The sequence below is a fragment of the Pristis pectinata genome, chromosome 26 (genome assembly GCF_009764475.1).
Source record: "Pristis pectinata isolate sPriPec2 chromosome 26, sPriPec2.1.pri, whole genome shotgun sequence".
Lineage (NCBI taxonomy): Eukaryota > Metazoa > Chordata > Chondrichthyes > Rhinopristiformes > Pristidae > Pristis > Pristis pectinata.
Window position 1 is genome coordinate 14,658,357 of NC_067430.1, and position 18,514 is coordinate 14,676,870.

The 18,514-nt window shown below is 44.9% G+C and overlaps 1 protein-coding gene across 3 annotated transcripts in view; it reads right to left on the bottom strand.

Moving 5' to 3' along the window:
• Nucleotides 1-1,689: 1,689 nt before the first annotated feature.
• Nucleotides 1,690-18,514, bottom strand: part of arhgef19 (Rho guanine nucleotide exchange factor (GEF) 19) — a 75,499-nt gene continuing 58,674 nt past the window's right edge. For all 3 annotated transcript variants that reach the window (XM_052039620.1, XM_052039618.1, XM_052039619.1), the window contains exons 12-16: nucleotides 17,084-17,247; nucleotides 10,859-11,017; nucleotides 7,626-7,708; nucleotides 5,607-5,711; nucleotides 1,690-4,593 (exon numbers count right to left, since the gene is read on the bottom strand). In XM_052039620.1, the coding sequence (XP_051895580.1) occupies nucleotides 4,436-4,593; nucleotides 5,607-5,711; nucleotides 7,626-7,708; nucleotides 10,859-11,017; nucleotides 17,084-17,247 (669 nt within the window). In that variant the 3' untranslated portion in view covers nucleotides 1,690-4,435. The remainder of the gene's footprint in view (nucleotides 4,594-5,606; nucleotides 5,712-7,625; nucleotides 7,709-10,858; nucleotides 11,018-17,083; nucleotides 17,248-18,514) is intronic.

Genomic DNA, 18,514 nt, shown 5'->3' on the forward strand with positions numbered 1-18,514 from the left:
ATTATCCATGTCTGCTGTCACTGAGAGGTGGCTCCCAAGAAATAAGAAGCTGTGTTTTCTTGGTCTTGCTGCAGATCTTTAATTGTTTGGGGGAATGGAGGGAACGTTGTACAATGGGGACAGGTTTGTCGAGCATCCTCCTGTTGTGGATGCAAGTGTAAGGCCCACCCTCTTCCCCCTCATGACTTGCAGCTATGTCTCCAAGCTGGTGCACATGCAAGCACCCTGTATGTCCTGCAGCTCTAATGGAAGTTGGGTGACCTTGATTCTGGAGGTGATTTTTGTTTTAAAAAAAACCTAGCCTAGATTTGTCTGTTCAAGTTCTGCATCATAGATATTAATTGGTTTGTATTCACACACTAATTTGGTAAGTTGTTGCCACCATTTTCCTATCTTGGTGAATTTGATACCTGCTTGTGAACACCTTGGGCCATGCCTATTGATGGGAGCATTGGTAGAAGGAGGGGTTGGGGGGGGCAGATGTTTTGCAAGGAGGTATAAGGGAGATCAAGGATTTTAACCAAGCAACAATGAAGGAAGGGTGATGTGACTGGTACCGGGGAAGAAAGGGAGCAAATCCTTCCACCAACAGAGGATTATTTGTATTTTTAAAACCACATCTGTGGCTGGACAAGAGTTTAACTGATGGTGACAATCCAAACAAGCTTCTGTTTAAGTTACATTGAGAGAGAACACATTGCAGCTTTATTTCTGGAACACAGAAATACGTACATATTTCAGCTTAAAATGTTGCTGTTCATTCATCTAACTTTTGCAAATGAATCAGTTGGTTCCAATGCTGTAATAGAGAGAGAATGCTGGAAATGCTCAGCTGGTCAGGCAGCATCTGTGGAGAGGGAAACAATGTTTCGGGTCAATGACCTTTCTTTCAGCCTGATAGAAGGCAGGTCATCAACTGAGAGGCCATTGACCTGAAGCATTAATTCTGTCTGTTTCTCTACAGATGCTGCCTGACCAGTTACAGAGTTTCTCTAGGCCTCACTACAGTTGATTGGCACATTCACACCTTACAAATGGAATAAAAATAAACCACAAACCATAATGTTGGCAAGTACCCAGCAAGGTTGTTCAGGGCTCCATGGTTGATTCTCGATGCACGCATTTGCTGATTTTTGCTGGTCCTGATGTTTGGTCCAAGGAAGGTTAAGTAAGGGTGGGGAGTTTACAATCAGCTGGTGTTCCTACTCCCCACTGTTGTGCCAGGAAACCTGTTGAGTGTGTGACAAAGTTGAGCAAGTACTGTAGCTGTTTTGATTTGATTGTCAAGACTGTGACCACTGTGCAGAATGGCTCTCCCTTCTCAATGCATCTCACATTTATACCAGCCAGACCAGTTTTTCGCATGGCCTTATTTTTCTCTAACACATATGCAGACATGATTACTGATGTTCTATTAAATAACCCCTACATCCTCCAGCATTTTTTAAAAATCTGGATCCTGGGGTGAAAGTTCAGTGAACCATCTTGCATCACCAATTAATGCAAACTTCCATTCTCCTGTTAAAGAGTACACAGAAGGAGTGATTCTGCATTGAAAGTTATTGCTAGGGTTTTGTATAGAGAACAGCTTTTAAATCTGGGAACGTGAGTTTGTGTCCAATGTAATGTGCAGCAGAAGCTATAGTCAAAGGGAGGTAGCCACAGAAAAGAAAATATTGCTTATCAGAATTTATCATGAGATGGTAAGGATATTTTTAATTATGACACCAAATAGAAATGTTACATCAGTGTTTTGATGGTGTATAATCATTAAACATCCAATAATATCTGAAAATCCTCACACTATTCCAGTGTATAAATCAGCTGTCAATAACCATATTTGATCCAAGCATCAAATATTTCTGCTTAGATATTTGCTGATGCTGTGTACATGGCCTGCATACACGTGCATAGTAGCTCAGTTATTACCTGTGTACATATACAAAGTGCCTGCACAGGTGCACCCCCGGAGGGAGTGCTGGCTTAAGATGGCAGTGGTATATAATAATATATATATCATTCAATTGAAACTTTTACAATAATGCAATGAATTTCAGTCAGTGTGCCACAGGTGATGCACTGACTTTAGACACAGGTTGAAGGATGTGGCACAGACACCTAGTATCCGAGTGATGACCTTGGAGGCTTCTAGCCTGAACCAGGGTCGAGAGTGGAGGAATGTCTCTCTCCGCACCTTCCCCCCACTCTTATAACTTAGCAGTCTGCACCAGGCAGGCCGGTTTGGGTCTCATACCTCTTTACCTCTGAGAAATATGCAAACATGAATGCCAACCTTCTGACAAATAAACACCTGCACCTCCAGGGTAGCCCAGATCCCAAAGGTGAAAGGTCAGTGAGTCATCACGTCCCGTCACCAAGTAAACTTGCATTCTCCTGTTAAAATGTACACAGCAGGAGAGAGAGTCCCAATCAAAATTACAATGTATTTATACAATGAACAGCTTTAAATCTGTAAATGTTATAACTTATTCCATAGAAATGGCACCTTAACCAGGGTAACCAGCACTAGATGCATGCAGCTTATAGCTACCTTGGAAACATCATCCAGTCATGAACAACACAGTGTACAAATATGCAGAACAAGGTGATAGAGTGAGCTAGCATAGGGTATCGTAATGTACAGTAGCCCAGTGAGAAAGTTGCTGGCCCATTAGATCCAGAGATGCGGGTTCAAATCCCACCATGGCTGCTGGGAATTTAAGTTTTAAGCCAGCATCAGTTATGGACACCATGAATTGTTAAAGAATTATACAAAATGTTGCAGTGAGGAGATTTGGAGGCTGCTGCAATGACACAGTCAGCAGATGCTCGCTTGTTACTATGTGGTAGTCACAGCAAACATATGTATATTGTCCATCGCTCATTATCCTTGGAGTGATTGCTTACTGGGAGGCCACTTCAGAGAGTGCTGGCCACCCAGGGCAGACCAGGTAACAGTGGTGGTTTCCCCTCTCTGAAAGAGTTAACTAATCATCTGAGCATTTGAATGGTTTTCCCTGGCATCAGATTTATGGAATTCCATCTCGTGCCGTGCCGTGGTGGGATTTGAGCCCTCGACCTCGGTTTTGCTAGAACAGTACCCTCCTCTTTTTACAACTAGGCCTTTGGGCGAGGAGCCAGCAGCCCCATTGCCTGGATAAAGGCAGAAACAAAAGTTTTGCCCACAAACTCAGGGGATTCCATAATGTCAGAGGCAGTAAACATGAAGAACGCTTCAAGCACTTGCATTCTCCCCCTGAAGCAATGCTGGGTTTTATTTCTCCTGCAGTTTATGTCAGTCCCAGGTTGTTTCTTGGCTGACTGCAGCATTCCTTCAGAGTTGCTGAAGGTTCTATTGCTAAATGGAGTGAATCGAGTGACTATAATTGATTGCTGGTGAAACCCATCTTAAAGTCTTTGTCTAATTTGGGTCTGATGGGATCTGAAGCAGCTAGTCTTATTTGGTGATTGAAGCAGTGGCTGGTTTTCATGAGTTGGGCTTTTGGTCAAAGTCCAGGAGTGCTGTGGCTTTGGAGCCTAGGAGCTGAGGGAGGCCAATAGCTGCTTCGAGCAAGCTTAAATCTATCAGGCTGGTTTGATAGGCTGCTCAGTAACCATGACAACAAATGACTGGAACTGCTGCTCAGTAGCCCTCACTGGCAGGACATTGGATGGTGGAAATGTTGCCATGTTACAGGTGTGGAGGGATACAGCTCTGGGTCATGCTAAAGTCCTAGTTCCTCCTGAATTGGCAGCAATACCAGCTTCCTGACACACAGTAAACCCTCCCTTCAGCAACAGAATGTGTCTGTTCCCTACCCACGCTTCCTGAGTGGGAGAAGGTCCACTTCACAGGGGGCAAGGCATTGGATGACGTACAGCCCTGCAACCCTGAAGACTGTCAGTCTAAGGTTAAATCTGAATTGTTGCTAATAAGGGGGCAACATACTGTTGCTGGAGCTCTCTGGTTTGGACAGGAGGAGGACAATGTGGAGGGTTTAATTCATGGTTAGTTATTTACCACATGCATTCTCTTGGCTGCTGGTTCCCAACCACCGACCTAAAGCCAGCACTCCAACTGGTAGCTCTGGACCTCAGGTTTCAGATACAAAGGGGACTGACTCATTACCATTCAGAGTTGTGCTTGCACCAACCCATTGAGACGTAGCCTCTCTAGACTTGTCCTTTCACCCTCCCATCATAGAGATAAGGATGCCAGCTGGTGTCTATTTAGGTGAGGGGAATTCAACTTATGACCAGCTATCGCATCCCTACATCAATGGCTGTGGGCACCTGAAATCAACCATGTTCACCGGGAAACGTAATCAGTGCAAATTGCTCAGGGACTCGTTTGAATCTGTTATTTGCTCCTAAAATCTGGGATGTGTATAGTCCAACACTCCACAAATGTTCTTAAAAGCAGCACTGCCATTGGTCACTGATGTTCTTCCTGGAGTTTCTGGGTTGCATGCTTAATTCTATTCTTTTCCCGCAGATTTCGTATCCTGGCATTTCGGTTTGTTATCTCCTCCACGTAGCTTTCTGGAAACCATCCTCTCTCTCCATCTGACAGTCGGATCCCTTCTATCCAGCCTGGATTCAGAAAACAGTGTCAGTGAGAAAACTGGGTGAGCGTTGGATCTTCTGCAGACACTGCTCAGCCTGCTGAGTTCCAAGTTACCGTGACTCCATCTCCCAAAAAAACAGCAGATTTTAATGTTTCCACTCCACCACTCTTTAAGACACTCACTCCCAGTATCCTAACCCTAACCCTTCATTCCAGAAAATTTCTAGAGTTTAAATTATTAGGACAGTTTGCTTTCAAGTGTACATAGAAAATCGAGTAGTTACCTTCTGAAGATATTTAACATTTTAACAAGATTAGGTGCAGAGGAACTATCTCCTCTACTGGGGGAATTGATGTGTACTGGTGTAATATTAAAAACTGACAAGAGGTGCAGACTTGCAAAGTGATGAAGAATTTTTTTCACACAAAAGTATCATGGAAAGTGTTCACAGTCCTAGTGAAATCATAGCAGAAGGAGTCTCTTCAGCCAATCGAGTCTGTGTCAACTGTATACAAAGTAATTTGACCAGTCTCACTTCCCTTACTCTTTCCCCACATTCAATTCCCTTTAGAAAGGCATACTTGAACCTGCATCTATCACAACTTCAGGCAGTGATTTCCAGATCATAGTTATTTGCTGGATGAAAAGATTTTCCCCTCACCATGTTGGATCGTTTGCCAATCACTTAAAATCTTTCTGTTAATAGAAGCAGCTTCTCTATACTTCTCCAAACTAAACCTCATGCTTTTGAACACTCCAGTGAATGTTCTCTCAAACTACTCTACTCCAAGGAGAATAAGCCCAGTCTCCCCGGTCTATTTTAAAACTGAAATCCCTCACCACTGGAAAAGGACAATGGAAATTTGGACGTTTCTCCTAAAGGCTGTGGATTGGGTCAGTTGAACATTTAGACCGAAGAGATATTTTTGGTGGGTGAGGGTATCAAGAAAGCAGTGTTGAGGAGTTGGTGGGAGATCACCGTTGATCCAACTATTTGGGCAGAACAAAAGTGACTGTGTAGCCTGTTCCAGGTCTCACCATCTTTCGTTCTTGTCTTTACTTCAAGGACATCAGCCTTCTCCAGTGCCAGCTCATCAGCTTCCAGGGGCTTGTAGGTCTTGACGCACTGAACCTGCGGAGAGTCTGAACGGGAAGTAAAATGACAGCCGCTTGTCAGGTCCTTCATGGTTTGCACATAGGTTTTACTAGCTTACTATTGAAAACTTTTCTTATTTGACAATTGTAGGACCGTAACTTGGTGGAGAGGTTCCATTGCTTGGCCTGTACCATGTTGACTGGAACATTAGTTTCAGACACAGTGAACCTGGCCTGGGGAGGGAGAGTCAGCCTGGCCATGGTTCACAACAGAAGACAGTATAGAAGGTGCTTGCATTTAAATAGCACCTTTCACATTACCATAAGACAAAGGAGCAGAAGTTGGCCATTCAGCCAATCGAGTCTGCTCCGCCATTCTAGCATGAGCTGATCCATTCTCCCATTTAGCCCCACTCCCCCGCCTTCTCACCATAACCTTTGATGCCCTGACTACTCAGATACCTATCAATCTCTGCCTTAATTACACCCAGTGACTTTGCCTCCACAGCCACCTGTGGCAACAAATTCCACAAGATTCACCACTCTCTGGCTAAAGAAATTTCACTGCATCTCTGTTCTGAATGGGCGCCCTTCAATCCTGAAGTTGTGCCCTTTTGTACTAGACTCCCCTACCTACATTCTTACGGGTAATGTTGAAAGCCAGGCTCGGGAATGGAGAACAATTCCAGGAATGTACAAGGATACATAAACCAGAGCACAATTTAATGGTATTATACTATGGAGTATTATAAATAGAATGTTTCATGGGATGGTTCCCTTTTAAATAAAGCAGCTCACACTGATTGTCATTGTCCCACCACCTTCTCATTTTCTACACTTTCTGCAGAGCTCCCCACAATCAGCAAGTTTAACTCCCCCTGAACTGAGCTTGATATCTTCCACTATCTTTGTAGTTTCTCCCTAATCCACCTGTTCCTCAGCCCACCTGCTGTTGAAGCCCTCTCACAATCTCCACATTTGGCTCAATTCCCCCCACTTTCTGCTCCCTGCATACACCAAAACTCTGCTACCAACTTCCTATCCTGCAGTCCATCCTCATAGGCTCCCAGCCTCCAACACACAATTCTTGAAATTGTACCTGGCTCCCTGTATGGCCTTGCCCACACCGTCCCTGTACTCTCTGGAACTTCTTCCTGCCCATTAATTGCCTCACATTCTCCAATGAATGGACTGCTGTCTCTTCTATACCCTTCCCCCCCCCACCCCCCCCCACCCCCCCTCCCCCCCAGCCCTACTTTCAGAATCTGTGCTCTTACCTGCCTGGGTCTTGCTTTATGGACGTCTTTCTGATCTCCATTACCTCCCTTCAGTCTCTAATTAAAACCCACCTCTATAATGTCAGATTTTTTCACGTCAGAATAATTTGAGATTGTTTTCCTACATTAACACTTGATAAATTCCACCTCACCACCTAGAGACACAAGAGACCGCAGATGTAGGAATCTCAAGTAACAAACAATCTGCTGGAGGAACTCAGCAGGTCAGGCAGCATCTGTGGGGGGAGGGGGAAAGGAATTGTCCACGTTTTGGGTCAAAACCCTGCATCAGTACCTGAGTTGCTCCAGCAGATTGTTTGTTGCTCCACTTCATTACCTGTTGCTTACCCCTTGTGCAGTTCTCTGGGTTGGGTTTGTCAGCGGCAGAGGTTAAGACAGCATTCCAGAGCAATGAGAGTTACCTGGCTTAAGACTAAGTCACCCTGCGAAGCGGCACAGTAACACTTGACTACATTACAGTGCTGCTTCACTGCAATTTATTATTGAAGTCCAGCCTCTATTAGTCAGTCTCACTCGCCAGCTGAATGCATCGAGAAATTAGCAGTGCACCTCCTACAACTTTCCCTTCACGAGCTGCAGGCAGCCTGCCCGTGATCAGCCAAGAGCCCAGAACCACTTCCTGAAACTGGCACAAAGTCAGAAAATAACCTCGTGAGAAACTCACCATCCTGCTCCAGATCCATCTGTTCCGCCTCAGTCTCTTGCTCTGTGAGCAGCATAGCCGTTATCCAACGCTGTTTCTCACTCCTGAGGAAAGGGTGAAAAAATATAATGAATTCTGAATATGAGCAGAATATGGTGCATGGGCTCAGCAAATGAATACCATTAGATACAGGTGCTCTGCATGTCCACATCATTCGGTAGCTGGACACTGTAAATGACCAACTTTGGGTACGTGGTCTCTGTACGTGATCACCATTGGGTACGTGGTCTCTGTACATGAGCACCATTGGGTACATTGTCACTGAGCATGAGTCTGTGGGCTCTGTGTATACAGGAACTTAAGAAATAGAAACAAGTAGTATACATTTGGTCTTTCACATTCACTCTACATTCAATGAGACCATGGTTGATGTTTTCCCTCAGTGCCACTTTCCTCTACTAAATCCAAATGCCTCAATTCCTTATATCACAAAATCTATCCATTTCTATCTTGACTGTACTCAATGACTAAGTCTCCACAGCCCATGGAATTACAAAGATTTACCACCAACCCAGTAAAGAAATTTCTTCACAGTTCAGTCCTAAATGACCAACCCTTTATTGGAGACTGAACACTGGTTCTAGGCAGCCCAGCTAGGGAGACATCCCCGCATGTATCCAGCCCAGCCCCATAAGAATTTTGTATGTTCCAATATCATCTCTTATTCTTCCAGATCCTAGAGAGTAAAAGCTTAGTATCACCACTGGAGGTGTGGGACTCTGTAACAGAGCACCACTGCATGTGTGGGGCGCTGTAATAGAGCACTGCTGCACGTGTGGGGTGCTGTAATAGAGCACTGCTGCACGTGTGGGACTCTGTAATAGTGCACCACTGTACGTGTGGGGCGCTGTAATAGAGCACTGCTGCAGGTGTGGGACCCTGTAATGGAGCACCGCTGCAGGTGTGGGACTGTAACAGAGCACCTCTGCAGGTGTGGGACTGTGTAATAGAGCACCATTGGGTCTATAGACTCTGTAATTAAGGAGCATTGGGTACAAGGGTTCTGTATGGGAACAGCATTGGATTGCCCTCCACAGTTACTGCACTTAGTGGCTTTTTCCCATTTACTGCCCACAGCAGATCCCTCTGACTCCCCTCCTATGCAGCCACAGTAAGCACGAGGCCATTAAATTCAGCTTTTCTCACAGAATTATCTAAAGCTCCAAACACAGCTCCTGCAGGAAATAACAACTGGCATCCAACAGTCTATTTACTGCCAACCCCTACCATCGCTCCCTCTGCAGGGAGACCAGATGCTAATGAGACCAGCCATGTTAATGTGTATCAACACTCTGACCCTACTTTGAACCTTCCCATCCCCACACTGTTCTCAACAGCTTCAACAAGTTGTTCACTAAGTTTACTTTCTCCCAGGCTCTCTGCTGTCCTCGGGTCTGACCACCGGTCTTAAAATTTCCAAGCTAACCCAAACCCCTAGTATTGTTTAAAACAAACGGCTCTGGCAACATGGGATAGGATTGGGACCTTCCCAGGAGAGAGGAGACTGATTGACATGTCAGGTTTAGCGCTGGAGGCAAGCAAAAGGCTGAACTATGTGGGACTGGCAGCATTTTCTATTTCCATTTCAGCGCTGCTGTTCTTTCACCTTTTTCTTTTCAATTTACCTTACTCTTCTCACTTACTTTGCATGCGGTCGATCAAACCTTTCACTACACAAACATTCTTTTATTATCTTTTCTTTGCCTGAGGAGATCACTTTATATACCATAGTAACCCTCCTATTGGGCCATTTGCAGGTTAGTCATTGCATGAAATCTCTCTCTGTGATTTGTTGCTCTGTTGCTACCCCAGTTTAGTTCAGAGTCCAAAGTGGTAATTAGCCTGCAGAGATTTTTGGAATCTGGTGCCACCTCTTGGTTAACTGGAGTTGTGTAAATGAGCTCTGGCGAGTCTCTGCTGGCTTACATTTCCAGCCTACTTCACTGGGTTTTGTCAAGTTAGCCAATTTCAGCCACACAAGCAATTGGGTTTCCATAGCAGGTCTCAGGTTAGGAAAGGGAACTGCTTGTTTGAGTTCTCTGGTTGTTTTCCAGTGACTCCAGCTCAATATTAGGGGCAAAACTCAGAACCGCAGGGTAGTCTGATGCACCACAGTTAGCAAATTTATCGAGGCTCTGGGACTTGCATCAATTGTGGCTCTGACTCAAGATTTGTCGGTTCAAGAGACACTCCAGTGAAGACCCCAACAAGACCCATCTCAGTACAGTACTGAGGGAGTGTGCTGCACTGCTGGAGGTGCAGTCTTTTTGGGCATGACACTAAATCAGTGGATGTATTTAGAAAAGGTGGAGGCTGGTTCTCTCCTGGTGTCCTGGCCAAGTTTAACCCTCAATCCACGTCACTGAAACAATCATCTGGTCATTATCACCTTGCTGTTTTGGGGAGTTTGCCGTGCATAAATTGGCTGTATCTTTCCCGCAAGCAGAGACCAGACTTGAAAAGTAGACCATTTTGGGAAATACTAAAAAGGACGTGAGTGGTGCTATAATAACGCAAGTATGCTCATCCATCTGTGCCGACATTCATACACAAATTACTGCCGACTTACTGGGATACTGGAGAGAAGCCATCTATGTCTGGCCTTGAACTTCTGGCCCTAGGCAATTGCCTCAAGTGTCTGCACCTGAGCCTCTGGCACCAGGTACCTTTCCCTGACCTCCTCACCCATGAGTCCTTGTTGTTGGGGATCCAAGCCCAGGTGGACTGGCCCTGTGGAGAAGCTCTTAAAGATCAATCTCCCTATTGAGCTCCTCAGCTGTAATGAAAGTAAAGCAATCTGATGGGTAATGATGACAGCTCAGAAAAGAAACTTGTGACAGATGCTGAGACGTTCACACAGGCCATGACTGGAGCTTAAACGAGCTCCAATTATTTAATGAAGCAAAAGAATACAAGACACATGTACCTTTGGGTTCTGTGGGACCGGTCAGATCCTATAATAAATTATCACAAATTGATTAAAGATCACAAGCAAATTTGTCATTTGGGTCTTTTGTGTTTGCCTTTTGTGAGGAAATGATCTGTCCAATAATGGAATGGAATCAAAAACAAAGGTTCTCAGGAATCTGTGCTCCTGATGCCACACTCAGCACTGGACAATGGTCTGTGCTGTCATAGTTGGCCCACAATCGCAGAGTCCGGTTGCCCCATGGCCCCAGCGCCTGGTCACTCACTCGGTGCGGGCCCGCAGCAGGATCTGCTGTTTGGCGTGCTGCTTCCCGAGCAGCTGAAGGTGGAAGACGTGCCCTGGGATCCCATGCACCTTCATGTTCAGGTCCTTCGGCCTCAGCTCCTCGGTCTTAGCGTGGACAAACACGGCAAACTTCCCTGTGCTGAAGAAAGACATCAGTCAGTGGTCACTGAAACCAATTACATTTGCATCACCACAATATACACGGCCACATCTGCATTAGCCCTTTACACAGAGGTTGTTGGACCATGGAATACTTTGGGAACGTCTGGGGTGGGGAGCTTTGCATCTTTTGAGGAGAATTTGAATGACTACTTGAAGCAGGGAAAATGTAAGCTTTTGGGGAGAGAATGGAGTAGTAGCTCAGCTTTGCATTGTTGTAGGAAAGAGTTAGCACAATCACTGTGGGCCAAATGGCCTTCCTGAGAGCTGTAAAGTTCCATGATACACCTTCTCTTTAGTTGGGAGCTCACAGTTCAGAAATACAATTCCTAAACCAGGAATGCAGTTTTTCTTTTAATTTAGTGAAAAAGATTTGCAAATGTCTTTCAGAATCTTAGGACATTGCAAACCATTCTGCAGGAGCTTCTCCATTGCTAGCACTGTTGCAAACACAAAAGATTGTTGCACCTCTCAACAGATTTAGAAGTCCCACTTCAGAAACCCAAGCACAGGAATCTAGGTTGATGCCCCAGTGCAATCCTGAGGGAGTGTGGCACTGTCACTGATGCTGCTGTTTGGATGAGCTTTTGTGAAAGAACCAGAAAACAGATTATCTAGTCATTATCATTTATACTTCACTGGCTGCAGGGCACTTTAGCAGGTCCTCTGGTTATACAAGGCACAATGAAACTGATTCCTTCTTTTAGGGAGGCAGTGCTGTTGGCCAGAATAACAGGATAACTCCAAGGCTCCTGTGTTATGGGATCTTTTACAGCACCCCCCCCCCCCCACCCCAAACAGGACCAATCAGACCTTACTTCGTCCAAGGAAAACCACCAATCATCCTTTGACCACATTTCTACTTGCCACTTTAATGTTGTCCTTTGGAGAGCAAACTCCTTTCCACGCTTCTTCCTTGAACTCTTGGGTCCCCAGGGTTTTGACCCTACTACTATAAATAATTCCCATGGATTAACTTTCTCCTATTGCTTCTTGTTCTGGAAAGCTTCAGTTTGGTGATCCTGTAGCTGCCTCTTTCCCACGGTAAACAACCTCAACCTCCTGAGCTTTTGCTTTTAATTCCAAGCCTTGAGATTCAGATGGTGAATGTGGTGGGTCTCAGGGATTTGGTTTCAATCCAGTTCTTTGCATGTTTTTTAAATCAGCCAAGGCTACTGCTGTTTTGCCTCAGTTATATTTATTCCTTATGGTCTTTTTTCCTATAAATATATTCCTTGTAGTGCCATTTGCAAATAACCCTATCTGTGAGCTCCCTAAGCTTAATGACCCCTGCAGCAGAGTCTCAAGCAGCTGTCTTCTTTCTTATGATCTGTTTGTTCATGAGATCCAACGTTTGATGATACTTTTAAAAACTTGGAGGCACAGTTGGCGCAAGGCCTGATGTGATATGCAGGCGTGTCAATCAGCAAGCTACCACAGTCCACACCAATTGATGTAAAGTTTGAGACATTAGGTCTAACGTCAGAGCCCTTGAGTTTAACCTGGGCACCACTTGCTCAGTGTGCAAAGTCTAAATCAAAAAAGTCAATGTCAAGTTTATTGTCATATGCACAAGTATGTGTGCACAGGTGCAATGAAAAACTTACTTGCAGCAGCATCACAGGCACATAACATCAGAAAAGCAACATTCACAAGAAAAACATACTAAACATTAAAATATGTGCGAGATGATGCATGTAAATGTGCAAATGCTGGCTGAGTGCATGTGTCATCACTGAGAAGGTAGGTGTGCTAACACTGGCAGTGTGCAAGCATGAATGCTGTAAGTGTAAATACATGTGAACATCAGATGCATGCTATGTTGGCACCGGAAGCGTGGCGACACTTGTGGACTGCCCCCAGAACACGCTACGCAAAAGATGCATTTCACTGTGTGTTTCGATCTACATGTGACTAATAAAGAGATCTTATTTTATCTTATGTTTACAAGTGTGTATAGTGAGTAAGTACCAAATGAAGGGTGGGTTTGTATAAGTGATGTGTATAAGTGTGCATGCCAAGTCAATACATGTGTTAATACTGAGTGTGAAAACTGGCTGTGTACAAGTATGAAGGCCTGGTGTATACATGTGTCCACCTGGTGTGTGGGTGCAGGGAGTGTATGTGTCTGGATACAGGGAGTGTGCACGTGGAGATGTGTATGTTGTGTGTGAACAGGGTGCAGGTCAAGGAGGTCAGGGTTAGTTAATCTCCTGCACACATTCAATCTATTTTCATGATGAAAAGTATGATTGATTGAGGTGCTCTGGATCTAGACCACAGCAAGGTTTCATCTGCCTCCAGTTGGTAAAATGTTTGTCTACAGCCAAAACTCATCTCAGCCTTTCAACAGGATAGGGTGCTGCCAAAGTGCCATCTGGTGGCAGCAAATAGCAATGCAGCCTTTGTCTTGACAGGTTCAAATGATGCATAAAAATTAGGGGCAGGCCATTTGGCCCTTCCAGCCCGTTCTGCCGTTCAATATGATCATGGCTGATCATCCACATTCAGTACCCTGTTCCAGCTTTCGCCCCAAATTCCAAAATCCCTTTTTCCATTAGAACCACATCTAACTCCTGCTCGAATATATTTAATGATTTGGCCAACTGCCTTCAGTTGTAGAGAATTCCACAGGTTCACCGCTCCCTAGGTGAAGAAATTGCTCCTCACTTTAGTCCTAAAAGGCCTCCTTTGTATCCTTAGGCTGTGACCCGAGGTTCTGGCCTTCCCCTCCACTGGGAATATCTTTCCTGCATCGAGTCTGTCCACTCCCATCAAGATTTATGAGGTTCCCAATGAGGTTCCCTCTCATTCTTCTAAACTCTAACAAATATAAGCCCAATCGTCCCAACCTGCAAGTCCTCCACCCCAAGAACTGGTCTGGTGAACCTTTGTGGCATTTTCTTCTTAGCAAGAACATCTTTCCTCAGATAAGGAGACCACAGGGGGCGGCACAGTAGAGCTACTGTCTCACAGCTCCACTGACCTGCGTTCGATTCTGAGCCCTGGTGCTGTCCGTGCGGAATTTGAATGTTCTTCCTGTCACCATTTGGGATTCCCCTGGTATCCTGCCAAAACCCAAAGTTGTGTGGGTTTGCTATATTAATTGGCCACTTCAAGATTGCCCCAGGTGAGTTGTAGAACCTGGAAGGAGCTGATGGGAATCAGTTACGGGGAAATTTAGTAGATTGGGGGAATGGGATTGCTCCATCAGCCAACATCAACTTGATGGGCTGAATGGCATCTTTCTATGTTGTAAGGAAATAATGGAAATGTGCACCCAATTTTCAAGGTGTGTCTTACTTACGCCCTGTGCCATAAGACATCCCTGTTCCTCTTGCAATGAAGGTCAACATACTATTGGCTTTCTTAACTGCCTGCTGCATTTGCATGCATATATTCATCAAATGGTGCACAAGGACAACCAGCTCTCATTGCACCTCTTCCTTTTCTAATCTGTCACCATGCAGATAATAATCTTCCTGTTTATGTCTCCAAAGTGCGTAACCTCACATTTATCTACATTATTTTGCACCTGCCATGCATTAGCCCACAAACTCAACCTGTCTCAATAACACTGGAGCCTCTGCATCCTGTTCATAGCTCACACTCCCCCAGCTCTGTGCCTTCTGTAAACTTGGAGATATTATATTTAATGACTCTAATAATACCATTTGTTTCATGTCTGCCAACCAGTGCTCTAGCCACGTGCTTTAATTTTGTGCATTGACCTCGTACATGGGAACTTAACGAAAACCTTCTGGAAGTCCAAATACACTACATCCACTGGTTCTTCCCCAGCCATTCTACTTGGTACATCCTCAAAAAAATTCCAGTAACTTTGTCAAACATGATCTCCCCTCCATAAATCAATGCTGACTTTGACTGATCCTGTTATTGTTTTCCAAAGGTTCTGCCATTGCATCTTTAATAATGAACTCCAGCATTTTTCCCACTACCAATTCTGTTTTTTCTCCCTCTCTCCTTTCTTAAATAATGAGGCTGCATTACTAACCCTTCAATCCATAGGAACTGATCCCGAGTCTAAAGACTGTTGGAAAATAACCATCAATGCATCCATTGTTTCTAACACCACTTCCTTAAGAATACTGGGATGTAGACTATCAGACCCTGGGGATTTATCAACATTCAGTCCCATCAATTTCCCTTATACCATTCCCCTACCAATACTGATTCCCTTCAGTTCCTCCCTCTCAGTAGATCCTTGGTTCCACAACATTTCTGTGAGGTTAGTTTTGACCTCCTTTGTGAAGACTAACCTAAAGTATTTGGACAATTGTTCTTCATTATAAATTGTCCTGACTGTAATCTTCATCAATCTTTTTCTCATCATATACTGTATCTATAGAGCTTTTACAGTCAGTTTTTATGTTCCTGACAAGCTTATTCTCATACTCCATTTCCTCCCTCTACATTAATCCAATGGTCCTCCTCCTGTTGCATTCTAAACTGATCCAGGTCCTCAGGTTTTCTGCTTTCTCAAACCAATTTATGTCTCCTCTTTGGATCCAATATTATCCCTAAGTTATTAATTGCAGTAATTAAATGTGTTTTAAACTAAATTTTAATACATTTTAATTATGTAAACTGTTTTAAATGTCTCTATGACAATGCCTTTGACAGCTGGTGCCACAGCAGGTAAGAAAGGTTACAGGATGAGTGTGGGTGGCGAGTTGAATCAAGAACAGTATAGTCCATTAATACACGAGTGCCAAAATGGTGAGGGTTATAGATTAGGCTTTGCGCACCTTGCACTGTACAACCTTTTATTCATGTGGCCTTTGGTCTCCAGTGGATCAGAGTCTCTGTGAGGGAAAGGTGGGGGAAGAATGTTTTTAAGGGTCACATTAGGTCATTGAAGGAAAAGTTATGGTTAGGGTGGGTGATGAAGGTTGGGCCCACAGTTGGGTTAGAGGTTTGCAACCCAAGCGGGAGGAGCTGAGGGCGAGATGTCAACAGGATTAGTTTTGTAATTTAAGCAGTTGTGGCCACAGAGGGCGCAGCCAGTAGAGCCACTGCCTCACAGCTCCAGTGACCTCGGTTCAATCCTAACCTCTGATGCTGTCTGTGTGGAGTTTGCACATTCTCCCTGTGACTGTGTGGGTTTCCTCTGGTTGATCCCGTTTTCTCCCACATCCGAAAAATTAGCAGTTGGTAAATTAATTGTAACTTTCCCCCAGCATGTAAGATGGAGATTCTGGGGGGGAGTTGATTAGAAGGTGGGCAGAATAAAATGAGTCAGGATAAGATTAGTATAAAAATGGGTGCTTGATGGTCAGCATGGACTCAGTGGGCCGAAAGGCCTGTTTCCGTGCTGTACCTCTCTATGACATCTATGAGTACGAAGCCACCAAAAACTGGTTCCCCGAGCCATTCTCCTTGGCAAAGCAGGCCTGACCACACAAAGGCCAGCTTTGCATTGCATGAAAGGGTTGGCACAGTGCTAAAATGATGCAAAATCACAGAACTGTATCAGGTGTGTTACACATCAGTGGAAATCACAGGACGTGTCCATACACTTCCCATGTCACTTGAAGGATCTGGAGGTAAAATTGCTGATTTTGTGATCTACACAAAGGTTTAACTTCCTAAAAATTGCATCACGTGGTGCAAATAATCATCGTATTTTTAAGCCAAAAGGCCTTATAAAGCAAGGAAAAATGGAAATAATGTTGTGAGAGTGACAAGAAACCTACAACATTATTAGTTCCTCACCCAGACTACTACTAAACTCATGACCTTTACCACCAAGATCACTTTCAGGGGCTTAGGAACACCACCCACCACCCATAACCTGATGTGGACATATATCACAGTTGCCTCATCATCGCTGGGTTCACATCCTGGATCACTGTGCCAACAGCTCCGTGGGAACACCTTCATTATAAAGATGGCAATGATTCAAGAAGGCAGCTCACCACCGCTGTCTCAAGGGCAAGTAGGGATGGGTTATAAATGCTGCCCATGACAGCAATGTCCAGGTCCTGAAAAATGGATAAACATAAAAAAACAGAAGTGCACTTACTCCTTCTTTCGGGAGAGCAGAAGACAATCATTGAAGAGGTGCAGGTAGATGGGTCTGTTGGAAAGCTTGAACTTTGACCCTGCCGTGTTATTGGTCTGTGAATCCACCTCAGTCAGCTCCCCGTGCTTCACCAACCACCGGGACTGTGAGATCAGTGGGAAAATCTGGAGACAGAGAGAGAGAGAGAGAGAGAGAGAGAGAGAGTGAGAGAGAGAGAGAAGCCGCCAAATTCAGCGATCCAGTGATTAAGAACTCCAAACTTAAGCCATAGTCAAAGTCGAGTTTACTGTCATATGCACAAGCATCACAGGCAAATGGCATCATATCAGCAGCATTCACAAGAAGTCTTGTCTACTTCTTGCCATTGGGCTCAGAATGTAGCTCAACCACATTTCCTCCTGCTCACTGGAATGCAGAGTAGGAGCAAACTCCGTTGTAGATTCCAAGTGCAAATTGTGGAAAGGAGAAATGATCTTGGAAATGGATCTAAATCCAGTGCCAGCCCAATGGGCTGAATTCTCCTTCATTTGCCAGCTGCAAAGGTTCTTTGAGCAATCGACTGGGTATTTGCAACCCAGTTTCAGCTGGGCATAGTCCCAAGGCACTAAAGCACCTCCCCCCCACCACTGCGCCCCCACTTCCCCCCTCCCCCAGCCTCCCCACCACCTCTTCCTCACTTGCCACTAGGTTGGATAGTCACAAACTGCTGCGGGGAGATTGAGGCTGGGCTGCACTGTCGAGGCAAGTTTTACCTGCATGATATCATTGTGGGACACAACCTGGCAACGGTGGTAGTTAGTCACTAACTGTTCTTCACACTGCTCAGCCTCTAGTTTTTGTCTCAGTTTGTATCGAGCAAGTGGTACTCATGTGAAATCGCGCCCACGCCAATAGAGCTGCCGCCTCACTGCTCCAGCAACCCAGGTTTGATCCTGCTCTCCATTGCTGTCGGTGCGGAGTTTGCATGTTCTCCCTGTGACCATGTGGGTTTCCCCAGTGTGCTCCAGTTTCGTTCCACATCCCAGAAACATGGTACACAGGAAGACAAGAAATAGGATTAGGAATAGGCCACTCGGCCTTTCAACACTGCCTTGCCATTCAATATGATCACGGTTCTTCTGTCTCAGGCCTCAACTCCTCTTCTGTGCCAGTTCCCAATAGCCCTCAGTTCCCCGATCCTTAAAAAAAAATCCACCTCCTCTTTAAATACCTCCAATGATCTGCCCTCTGAAAACCCTCCAGGGCAGATAATTCCTGCACATAGGTAATTAGCCTCTGTAAATTGCCCTTTGTCTGCAGGTGAATGGTAGAATCTGGGGTGAGTTGATGGGAATATGGGGAGAATAAACTGGAATGTGTTTCCATGGGTGCTTGATGGTCAGCACAGACTTGATGGGCTGAAGGGCCTGTTTCCTTGCTGTATGACCCTCT